The sequence below is a fragment of the Prosopis cineraria genome, unplaced genomic scaffold, assembly GCF_029017545.1.
Source record: "Prosopis cineraria cultivar Desert tree isolate PC_DT_omini unplaced genomic scaffold, ASM2901754v1 PC14, whole genome shotgun sequence".
Taxonomy (NCBI): domain Eukaryota; kingdom Viridiplantae; phylum Streptophyta; class Magnoliopsida; order Fabales; family Fabaceae; genus Prosopis; species Prosopis cineraria.
In genome coordinates this window covers 8,744,967-8,757,709 of record NW_026555345.1, presented here as the reverse complement: position 1 = coordinate 8,757,709, position 12,743 = coordinate 8,744,967, and the positions used below count along the sequence as shown (strand labels likewise).

Here is a 12,743-nt window from a genome sequence, read left to right as displayed (position 1 = left end):
AAAATTCGTTATATTTTTTAACGGAGGAAGTATAAGCATTTTAATTCCCTCCAATATCTTAATTCTTATTTTATTATGCATATATATTGTTCTTAGCCCCCATTCTTTGGAAACAAATTGACTACATTGAACCTAAAATTCACATATATCATCATTGTCTTGATGCCTGATCATTAAAATAGCATGCTCTTCTGACAGCATTTAAAAAAGCGTGTGGTCATTTTAACAAATAAATCCTATTAAAATAGGAAAATGACTACATTTAAAAAAAGAAATTAGAAATAAGAAAATGATAAAATAGTATCATGAAATAATATAATTATTTTGAAGTTCTTATAAACTTATCTAACATAATTTTGTAAATTAAAGTTGTTAATAACAATATAATTTAGGAATCATAGTTGATCTTGCATATGACCGGCTAGTTGTGTTGTTGTTTAAATTAAAGTTGTCAATATTAAAAACATATTTATTATTGCATAATTAAATTGCTAATAAATTTTTTATAATATAAGGAGTAAACTCGACAATAGAGATTATCTTTCCCAAAGTATGAAAGGCAAAAATAGACTTCTCCAAACTAAAACTGACAACTACGTTTTCTACATTTTCAATTTTTTTTGGTTATAAACAATTTAATTTAAATTTTAACAACTATATTTTCTATCATTTTACTTAAAATTAGAAACGTAATATCACAAAAAAAATTTACTCTTTTCATTAAAAAATATAAGACATTTTTAACTGAATCTCACTTTAATAAATTAAATAATTATCTTCAAATTAATAATATTTTTTATATTTACTCTTATTTAATAGGGTATTTTACTAAAAATAAATATAAAATGATTAATCTATTAAGGCCATTTTTAAAAAATACACATTAATTACACTTTAAAAAATTAAAAATATCTTGCATTTTTAACATCTCACCTATCAAAAAATGTACTCCTTCCCATCTTATTTTTAGGGAAGAAAGGAAAAAAAAAATTGGTCCATTTATAAGTCCTATTATTAAATTTTTATTATAAATTTTTTCTTTTACCTTTCATTGAATGTTAGAAAAAAAAATATATTGTTAATGTATGTTTAATATGAGCAAAGTTAAAAATTTATTAAATTTTTAAATATAATTAATAAATTTTAATCTTTTTATTTTAATAAAACATATTAAAAATCACTTATAAATAAGATAAAAAAAATAACTCCCGAAAATTTTATAGTATAGTAAAATGTAATTCCCTCATTTCGTAGTTTTTTTGTCATTTGCTTTTTCGGTTTCTTGCTCCCTTCTTATTTCCTATGACAGCATACCTGTGGCTCCCGCAGCACACGAAACCAGCGTGAAAACTACGAAACGCTTGGCCGGCCGTGGCTCTCGCTTGAACTTGAATGACCAAACCCGCCAAAGTGGGTCCCATTAGGCCATTACACGTGGCAGCATCATAAGAGGGGTAGACGACCGGTTCCCCAGCCGTTAACTCTGCTTCTCATGTTTGAAGCGCAAATTAAACACACTCTCACTCACAGGATCAGCTCAGTTCTACCAAACCAAAAACCCAGATCGAAGAAATCAGTTAAGGCTTGTGTAGTTTGATCAATCAATGGCGATCTACAGAATAGCTGTAGGGTCTCCGGGAGAAGCGAGTCAACCAGATGCCATTAGAGCAGCCTTCGCGGAGTTCTTCTCCATGCTCATCTTCGTTTTCGCTGGCCAAGGTTCTGGCTTAGCTTACGGTAATCAGTTATCCAACCCCTTCTTCTTCTCTATCTTCTTTTGAATCCTCGATCTATCTTCACGCTCTCTGATATTATTCTGCAGGCAAGCTGAGGAAGGATGGATCTGCAACAGCAGAAGGTTTGATAGTAGCAGCATTAGCTCATGCATTTGGATTGTTCGTGGCGGTTTCAGTAGGAGCAAATATTTCTGGAGGCCATGTGAATCCTGCTGTCACGTTCGGTGCTTTCTTAGGAGGAAACATCACTCTTTTGAGAAGCATCTTATATTGGTTGGCTCAGTTGCTCGGTTCTGCTGTTGCTTGCATGCTTCTTAAGTTCGCTACTGGTGGACTGGTAATAATCATTTTGATTTACAATAATTACATCCATGACTATCTAACTGTGGAACATTCAAATATTATTAGACTCAATTAGCAGTACTAGTTCTTCTAAAAATATTTTCCATATTCACACGATTTAAATTTAAGATATCGTGTTTAAACTACCATAATCATTTTCACGTGAATCAATACTGGTTGGTTTTTGATTTATAACTCTAAAACATCACCATTAAAACAAAACAAAAAGGAAGTAATTAATTTAATCAAGTTAAAAGAAATTAACTTGAGTTAATTATAATACTTGTTTATATAGTTATTTAATTATGATTCGGACATTCTTAGTCCTAATTAGGTTTAACTCTCTTAAAAACATTTTTTGCATTCATATGACCTTGAACTCGATACTTCATATTTAAATAATTACAATTCTTCTATTAAAAGTTAAAACCAACGTCTATTTTGAATTCAAATGAAATCAATATGCCGGGAGAATATAATCCAAAAGAGTCATGTGTGTGTGTGTGTGTCCTTCTATGGGACTCAATGCTTTTAAACTAGTATTAGTTTAGTAGCACCAACTAAATAATTATACAATGGTCTTGTAGTTTAGTAACATATAAGCTTCCTTGTGATTAAGAGGTCGTGAATTTGATCTTGCTTATAACTCCAAGTTATTAATGCTTGCCCCTTTAATTAAAAAAATCCTAAATAATTATTCAAATAAATACATGTATATATATATATGTATGTTTGTATATGGAAAAAGTTCAGAAACTAATCAGTAATTGTAAATGCATACAAATTAATGTTGCAGGAAACATCAGCATTTACCCTATCTTCAGGAGTTTCAGTGTGGAACGCTCTAATGATGGAGATAGTGATGACATTTGGGTTGGTATATACAGTGTACGCCACTGCAGTGGATCCAAAGAAAGGGAACGTTGGTGTGGTTGCTCCTATTGCCATCGGTTTTATCGTCGGAGCCAACATCTTGGTCGGTGGCGCCTTCGACGGAGCCTCCATGAACCCGGCAGTGAGCTTCGGCCCAGCCCTGGTTAGCTGGTCATGGACCCATCACTGGATCTATTGGCTCGGCCCCTTCACTGGTGCAGCCATTGCAGCCATTGTGTATGATAATATCTTCATTGGTGATGATGGTCATGAACAAATTTCTAACAGTGACTTCTAGAATATATATATATATATATATATAGACTTAGTTTCTCTCATGCTTTGAAGTTTATAATAACAATTAAGGTTTTGTCTTTTTTGTATGCGTTGATGAGAGAATAAAATGATTTTGTTGACTTTGGCTAGGCTGAGTTTCAAAAGCGAGCAGAATTGAGTTGTTTGTTCTTTTTCGGATGCAGGAATTAAATTTTAATTTGCAGCTTCTAGATTCTTTTTTCTAGAGATGTAATTTTCACTTAGCTTGTTAAGCCAATCTGAGCATTTTCTCCTATGCTTTTTTTGTCCCTGTTGTTTTCTAGTTATTTAGGTTTAATCTATTCTTAATTCTTCCGTACAGTTTTAAATATTCTCCAAAAGACTTTAGGATCGCTAATGCATAAATTAAAATTATAATGTTAAAAATTGAAATCAATGGAGGTTGAGTATAGGAAAATGAATTAGTCATTTATAATATGACGAATTAAAATTTAAATTTTGTTAGAAAGGATGCTCACATTTTTAATATTCAACTATATCTCGAACAAAATTACTTTTAATAAAATAATACTTTTAAGTAATTTAAAAAAATGAGCAGAAAGCAAAAACAAAAGGAAACAAACAAGTACATTCATAGAAAAAGTAAATTGAAGAGGAAAATGGAGCTGTAACACCGTTCACCTAAATCAAAGAGGGCGGAAGGGGGTGAACAAAAATTTTGAAGAATGATGATTACATTCCTGCCCTACATTGATGGAAAATTGTAATATCTTTTAGCTTTTTTTTTCCTGCTTATTAGTTGTTTCTTATGAAATTCATCATAATTTTAACATCTTACTAAAATAATTAGCAAAGCTTATGTGCATATTAATGAAATTAAGTCCTTTTGGGTATATATAAAATTATAATGACTAATGTTGTAAATAAATTAAATTTAATAGACCAGGAGAAATGAAAAAAAGTGTTTAATATGCAATTTGGACCTTTGAGACAATTTGAACATTAAACTCATCTTTTATATATTTTAAATCTTAAACAATTAAATTTAGAGCAATTTGGCCTGATTGTTAAAATGGTACAAACAATTGTTATTCTAAGTGTGGGCCCAAACACATGGCATTGGATTTTTTCTCTCTCTACATCTTTGCCTCTTTACATTCCCAAGTGGCATCTCCCTTTTCTCCCTCTCTCAATAAGACCCTTTTGTAGAAATCCCTTCCCTATAACTGTTAACCTCTAGAGGTTCATGTTATTTCATCACATTTTCCGTATATTCTAATCCATTTTAGTTCAATTGTATATGTTTTTATTGCCCAAATTAAGAAAATATGCATTTTGTCTTGGGCTTGTGTTCTTGGCTTTAATTTGATATTTTTAGCCTAATTTCATGTTATTTTGATTGAAGTTTTGATTAGAAGCATTTTTGGAGCTTTGTGGAGGTTTTTGGAAGGCTTTTGGATGAAGAAATCAAGAGCAAAATGAATGATTTTGGTTAGCTATAAAAACAGTGCAGAACTGCTAAAGTCATCCCAAAGTCGTGACTTTCATTCGCGACTTTCGCCGTTGTCAGAAAAACGCTGCATTTCATTTATCAGAAATTAATTGGCTAGGATACATATAAGCTGAGAGCTCGACCCAGAATGGATTCTTCATACTTTTAGATACACTTGGAGCTTGGTTGTACTAGGGTTTGGGCATTGGAAGAGTTGGGATCAAGAGATTAAAGCTTTGAAGACATTTGGAGCTCATTTTCTTCGATTTTTCTATTCCTCTTCCCTTTCGTCTCTTGTAATCTGAAATGAGTACACTTATTTTGTATATTTGTAGCTTGTGGATGATTATGAGTAGCTAAACCCTTTGTTCTAGGATTATTTGGAACCCTTATATGGATTAACACTATATTTCTCCTCTCTTTTTGTGATTAATGATATATATGTATTTATTTTACTCTTTCCTTAATGCTTCTACTTGATTGGCCACCATTTAGATCTTGGGTTCACTTAATTGATGATTGAGAGGGCTAGGTTGAGTGTAGAACTTGAGTAAAATTATGTAAGAACTTGATATTTGCATGTTAAATGGATGGTTTTGCTAGTAAGATAGAGATATACTTGCTAGCCTTACATAGCCACATTAGGGTTGGTATTCAAAATTGAGTTTTATTAATTGTAACAAGAGATTGGGCAATTAATTTAACTAAACACTTGTTCATGACTTCCAAGTATTTTTAGAACCCTAGGTTAGCACTTATTTTCATTAAAAGCAATTATAAGAGGAGGTAATTTTGGTGTTATGAAATGTAAGGGGAATAAATAATCCTAGGTCCTAATTTGTGTTTGAAATTTATGAATCACTCACTTTTTTTTATTTTCTAGTGTTAGCTTCATAAGTAAAAAATTATTTTTACCTAACTTTGTGTGGCTCAACTTGATTAAATTTGCTTAGTCTTTTGCTTGATTATAGTTTTTAAATAAATCCTTGGGGGAACGATACTTTACTCATTTTATATTACTTGTTACGACCCGTACACTTGCGGTTAGCAACAAGTTTTTGGCACCATTGCTAGAGATTTGCTTTTAAAAATATTTTAATCAACCTTAGACTAGTGATAGTAGATTTCGCTTGAGCTTTGTAGATATTAGTTCTAGATTTTTATTTTGTCTTTGTTTAGTGTTTTTGTTTTAGTTTGATACTCCTTTGGTTGTTTTCTTCTTCAGGTACCCATTTGGCATATGCAAGCCATAGGCCCAGAAGGATTGGAAGTGATACTTGAAGGATTGACAATCTTTGAAGAAGTCGAGTCTCCTAATTCTGAAAGAACTCTTGCAACTCAATCGAGAAACATGGCAGAAGACCAATATGACACCGCCTCAGTCAATGACTTTGCTAACCGAAATTTGAGGGGTACTTAATCTTGTATTCAAATGCCAGAGTTTCAAGCACATACTTTTGAGATCAAGCCTGCCATGATCACAATACTTCAAATGAATGGTGTGTTTCATGGTCTATTCAATGAAGATGCTAACAAGCACTTGATGTCTTTTGTAGAAGTATGTGATTCTTTCAGACAAAACGGGGTGCCTAAAGATGTCTTACACTTGCGATTATTCCTAATTTCTCTACAAGACAAGGCTAAAGAATGGTTTAACAATCTTTTTGAGGGTTCTATTAGTTTATGGGAGGATCTTGAGAACAAGTTTAGAGCTCGATTCTTCTCTGATGATAAAACGGTGGAAGCAAGAGATGAATTTCTTAGCTTTAAGCAATATCCAGATGAGCATCTCTATGCAGCTTAGAAGAGATATAAGATGTTGATGAAGAAATGCCCTAATCATGGGGTGGACAAATGGGTAGTGATTCAGATTTTCTGTAATCGTCTGAATCCATCTTCTAAGGCCATGGTTGATTCTATCACAAATGGGGGATATCAAAATGTGCTTGTCAATGAAGTTTTTCGCCTCTTAGATCAATTGTCTACGAACAACACTCAAAACACAGATAGAAGGAATATATCAATGGTGACTAGTACTAAAGATGATTTCTCTTCCCAGATTGTATCCATCTTGAATGCAATGAACAAGCGTTTTAATGTGTTGGAATCTCAAATGCAAAGGAAAAATTCTCATAATGTGCATGCTGTCCAAGCCATTCCAACTGTGTGCAATCAATGCAATGATATTTAAATGCCCGATCAATGTCCTCTTTATATGACCACTGAGTCTGTCAACCATATAGGCAAGTTTTAAAATACTCATAACAACCCTTACTCTCAAACCTACAACTCAGGATGGAGAAATCATCCTAATTTTTCATGGAGTCAAAGGAATTCTTCAAATCAACCTTCATCCTCTAATGTCAAGCCAATTCACCCTCTGGGCTTTCAAGCTCCACCAAAGCCAATGTCGGTTAAGGAAGAGGAGTCTAGAATGGAAAAGATGTTAGCACAAATCTTGAGTAATTAAGAATCTGCAAGAGTTGAAACTAAGGCAACTCTTACCCTTCATGATACTGCAATTAAGAATCTCGAAGTGCAAATGGGACAATTAGCTTCACAAATGAATGTCATGTCAAGAAACAATCTCCCTAGTGACACCATTCCAAATCCTAAAAGGGATAGTAAGGAGGAGTGTAAAGCAATCACTTTGAGAAGTGGGATGCAATTACCCGAAGTTCTTATGCCAAGTGCAAGTGGTGTAAGTAGTGGTGCTACTAAGGTAGTTGTTGATGATGAAGTGATTAATGAAGAAATTGTGTTTGAAGAGTGTGACAACTTAAAGAATAATCGAGAAGAAAGAAAGAATGAAGATCAAGCCAAAAAGGTTGGTGATGAGAAAAAGCAACAAGAGGCCAAGCCAAAATATGTGCCTCCACCACCTTTTCCTCAAAGGCTTAGGAAGCAACAAGAAGATGGCCAATTTTAAAAGTTTCTTGATATGTTCAAGCAATTGCATATCAACATTTCTTTTGTGGAAGCTTTAGAGCAAATGCCCAAATATGCTAAGTTCATGAAAGATGTGCTCTCTAAAAAGAAAAGGTTCAATAAGTTTGAGATGATTGCTCTAACCAAGAGTTGTACGGATCTCATTAAGCAACTACCTCAAAAGTTGAAGGATCCCGGTAGCTTCTCAATTCCGTGTCATATTGAAAATAAATTTTTGGGTAAGGCATTATGTGATCTTGGAACTAGTATCAATCTTATGCCTCTCTCTATTTTCAATAAATTAGAGCTGGGTGAAGCTAGACCAATAACCGTGACTTTGCAATTAGCGGATAGAAGCTTGGCTTATCTACGTGGTGTTATTGAAGATGTTCTTGTAAAAGTGGATAAATTCATTTTTTCGGTTGATTTCATTATCCTTGATTGTGATGTAGATCGTGATATTCCTATTATCTTAAGAAGACCATTCTTGGCAACCGCTAGAACCTTGATTGATGTTGAAAAAGGTGAGCTTACTATGAGGGTAGATGATGAGCAAGTCACTTTTAACATGCATAAGTTGATGAAATCTCCCAATGATCTTGAGCAATGCTTCTTTATTGCTTGATCAAGTTGCACAAGAAGAATTCAATGAGGTAATTCCTAATGATTTTTTGGAAGCCTTATTGATAGGAACTCAATTAAAGACTCAAGATGGAGAAGAGTATATGGCTATCATGAATGCATCACCGGTTTATCCTAGAAACCATGTCCAATTTGAATCTCTAGATTTATCTTCTCTTAGTAGACCATCTTTGAAATCCTTTATTGAAGAGCCACTATCTCTTGAGTTGAAGACATTACCTTCTCATCTTCGGTATGTCTATTTGAAAGCCAATAACACCTTGCCAGTGATTATTGCTACAGACTTAAATGCACAACAAGAAGAGCAACTTGTGGAAGTCTTGAAAGCTCACAAAAGAGCTATTGGGTGGACTATTGCTGACATAAAGGGTATTAGCCCTTCAATTTTCATGCATAAGATTTTCCTTGAAGACAATCATAAAACTTTCGTGGAACATCAAAGAAGGTTGAATCCTATTATGAAGGGAGTTGTGAAGAAGGAGATATTAAAATGGCTTGAGGCGGGCATTGTCTATCCTATCTCTGACAGTTGTTGGGTGAGCCCAGTTCAATGCGTTCCAAAAAAGGGAGGCATGACTATAGTGGCTAACACCCACAATGAACTAATCCCTACCCGCACTGTTACTGGATGGAGAGTGTGTATGGATTACCAGAAGCTAAATGTGGCTACTAGGAAAGATTACTTTCCTCTTCCCTTTATCGTCTAAATGCTTGACAGATTAGTGGGAAAGGAATTATTTTGCTTCCTTAATGGGTATTCGGGCTATAACCAAATTGCCATAACTCCAGAGGATCAAGAAAAAATGACATTTACTTGTCCTTATGGAACTTTTGCTTTTAAGTGCATGCCTTTTGGGTTATGCAATACACCGGCCACTTTTCAGAGGTGCATAATGGCAATTTTTTCTAATATAATTGAGCAAACTATGGAAGTCTTCATGGATGACTTCACAGTTTTTGGGGATTCATATAAGGAGTGCTTGATCAACTTGGCCAATATGTTGAAAAGATGTGAAGAGACCAACTTAGTTTTGAATTAGGAAAAATGCCACTTCATGGTTAAGGAGGGCATAGTTCTTAGCCATAAAGTCTCCAAAAATGGCTTGGAGGTAGATAGAGCTAAAATTTTGGTGATTGAGCAACTTCCTCTACCTACTAATGTTAAGGGTGTGAGGATTTTTCTTGGCCAGGCAAGATTTATCACCGCTTCATCAAATATTTCTCCAAAATAGTCAAGCCTCTTTACACTCTTCTTAAGAAAGATGTTGAATTTAAATTTAATGATTCATGCTTGAAAGCATTTGAAGAGTTGAAGAAAAGACTTGTGTCTGCGCCTATCATGATGGCTCCTGATTGGAGTTTGCCTTTCATTGTGATGTGCGATGCTAGTAACTTTGTTGTGGGTGCTATGCTCAGCCAAAAGAAAGAAAAAGTGGTTCACCCAATTTACTATGCTAGCAAAACACTTGATGATGCTCAAGAAAACTACACCACGACTGAGAAAGAGCTTCTTGCAGTGGTGTTTGCTTTTACCAAGTTTAGATCATATCTTGTGGGCACTAAGGTGACAGTTTACACCGACAATTCAACTTTGAACTACCTATTCAGCAAGAAGGAGTCTAAAGCAAGGTTAATTTGACGGGTACTACTTTTACAAGAATTTAACTTGGAGATTATTGATAGGAAGGGTACTGAGAATCAAGTGGCAAACTATCTTTCTAGGTTGAGTACTAATGCTCAACTTAAATTTAATGTTGTTATTGATGAAGCTTTTCCTGATGAGTAACTCTTTAAGGTTGACAATATTCAAACATTGTGGCATGCAAACATTGTCAACTATCTTGTTTGTGGCATCTTGCCCTTTCATTTGAAGTTTCATCAAAAGAAGAAGTTTCTCCATGATACTAAGTTGTATTTTTGGGAAGAACCCTATCTATTTCGCCAATGTGCCGACCAAATGATTAGAAAGTGTGTTCCTGAGTGTGAGCAACAAGAAATTCTAAGATGTTGACATTCTTCTGACTATAGAGGCCACTTTGGGGGTGACAAGACAGCATCCAAAATCTTGCAAAGTAGTTTTTATTGGCCCTCTTTATTCAAGGATGCATATGACTTTGTTTTAAAGTGTGATTGGTGCCAAAGGATGGGTAACATCTCTAGAAAGAACAAAATGCTACTCAACAACATGCTTAAAGTAGAATTGTTTGATGTGTGGGGCATAGACTTCATGGGACCATTTCCCATGTCTTTCAACAATCAATATATCCTTATTGCTGTAGACTATGTCTCAAAATGGGTTAAAGCGGCAGCATTTCCCACTAATGATGCTAAAGTGGTGCTCAAGTTCTTGAAGAAGCATATTTTCACCCGCTTTGGAGCACCAAGAGCCATTGTGAGTGATGGTGGTACTCATTTTTGCAATAACTAATTTCAATCTCTCTTAAAGAAATATGGTGTCAAGCACAAAGTTGCACTTGCCTACCATCCTCAAACTAACGGGCAAGCTGAGATCTCTAATCGGGAAATCAAGAAGATACTTAAGAAGACGGTAGGAGTAACAAGAAAAGATTGGTCCACCAAACTTGATGATGCATTGTGGGCTTATTGAACGGCTTACAAAACTCCTATCGGCATGTCTCCATACCGGTTAGTTTTAAAAAAAGCATGTCATCTACCCGTAGAGCTAGAACATAGTGCTTATTGGGCTATCCAAAAGCTCAACTTTGATTTTAAGGCCGTGAGTGAAAAGAGACTTCTCTAACTGAATGAACTTGATGAATTTCGGTTCAATGCCTATGAGAATGCTAGGCAATACAAGGAGAAGACAAAAAGGTGGCATGACAAGAAAATTTTATGTAAAGCATTTGAGCCAGGCCAAAAAGTACTCTTGTACAACTCTGGATTGAGATTATTTCCTGGCAAACTCAAGTCTAGATCGTCGAGACCGTTCAATGTGGTCCAAGCATTCCCTCATGGTGCTATTGAGCTAGAGAGTAGTGAAGGAGAAAGATTTAAAGTCAATGGACAATGAGTGAAGCATTACTGGGGTGGTGAGGTAGATCGTGAAGAAATTACCTTGCCCTTATCTGATGCCTCTTAAAGAAGAGAAGAGTCAGGCTGAATGACTATAAAACAAGCGCTACTTGAGAGGCAACCCAAGTTCTAAACCTTATCTTTTGATTTTTCTTTTGTAGTTTAGTTGTTTTGGTGAAGTTATGTGTGATCTTGTCTCTTTTATAGGTTAACAAGAAGATATGAGGAGATATAAGCGTTTGGAGAAGCAAGAAATGTGGCCAAAGAACAAAAGAGCACAAAAGAAAGGAAAATTTCAGGGAAGTCAAGCTATTTAAATTGTTTTTATACTTATAAACTTGTCTTGGCAATTATTTTGAGCTTATTGAAGTAAATGTAATTTTTTGTGGTTTGATTCCCATGAAAAATTATTCTTTTTGGGGGTTGATTACATTTTAATTGAAGGAAATTGTGTATGGTTGATAAATGATGGTTAGAGATTGATTTTTGAATGAATATAGTGCTTGGAAAAGGTTTTAAGGGGTGAACAAATCAAATTTTTAAAAACAGAGTACTGCAGAATTTTGTTGTCAAGAAAGTTATGACAAAAGTCATGACTTTGGGCTCACAACTTTAAGATTCCAGAGAAGGTCAAAGTCATGACTTTCATTTTAGGCTTAAATCCAAAGTCACGACTTTCATCTCCTCCGGACTTGTTTGAAAAAAAATTGGATTTTCTTTTTCAAAAAAAAATAATATTAATAATAATATTTTTTTTTCTTTTTTCTATCTTTTTCTTTTCTTTCCCTTGTGTACTATATTTTTTTACAATGTTTTAATATATATATATATATATATATATTTATATAGTTATAATATTAATAATAATATTTTCCCCCTTTTCCATTCCAGCGTCTGCAGCTTGTCTTATAAAAAAAATCACTCAAATTTTGAAAACTCTCAGCTCTCCTCTAATATATCTCGCCCACAGTCCATCTCTCATCTACCTCCACCACTGTCCTTAGGCTGTCTCTCATCCCCTTACGCAGTTGATCAGCCTCGCCGCCACATTACTCCCTCCCACTTCTAGTTTAGTCATCTCCACCACTAACCACCTTCAAATCTCCTTCCCCAAAGCAGTGACCGTCTTCCATCCACTCTTTGCACCTCCACCATTGGTGATCACTTAACCTCAACCTCAATCGCTCGCCCAAATCTTGAGCTCGTGAGTCACAACTTCGCCCAGAACCACAGCTCCTGTCACGATTTTTATTTCTTCGCCATTCATCTCTGTTTCTCCTTCCCAAGTTTCAATTACTGCTCCATATCCAAACGCTGATGACCCTGAGTAGCTTCAATCATTGTTACACCATCGCATTCCTTATCTTGGCTGTCAGCTCGAGCTGGTGTAGCTGATACTCTTCCCTTCCTGAGCTTCAACC

At 34.7% G+C, this 12,743-nt stretch overlaps 1 protein-coding gene across 1 annotated transcript; it reads left to right on the top strand.

Moving 5' to 3' along the window:
* The first annotated feature begins 1,560 nt into the window (after positions 1 to 1,560).
* On the top strand, positions 1,561 to 3,249 carry LOC129293750 (aquaporin TIP1-3-like). Its single transcript, XM_054931848.1, has 3 exons — positions 1,561 to 1,737; positions 1,823 to 2,073; positions 2,875 to 3,249. The coding sequence occupies exons 1-3, from the start codon at positions 1,605 to 1,607 to the stop codon at positions 3,247 to 3,249; spliced, it is 759 nt and encodes a 252-aa protein (XP_054787823.1). The 5' UTR covers positions 1,561 to 1,604.
* The last annotated feature ends 9,494 nt before the right edge of the window (positions 3,250 to 12,743 follow it).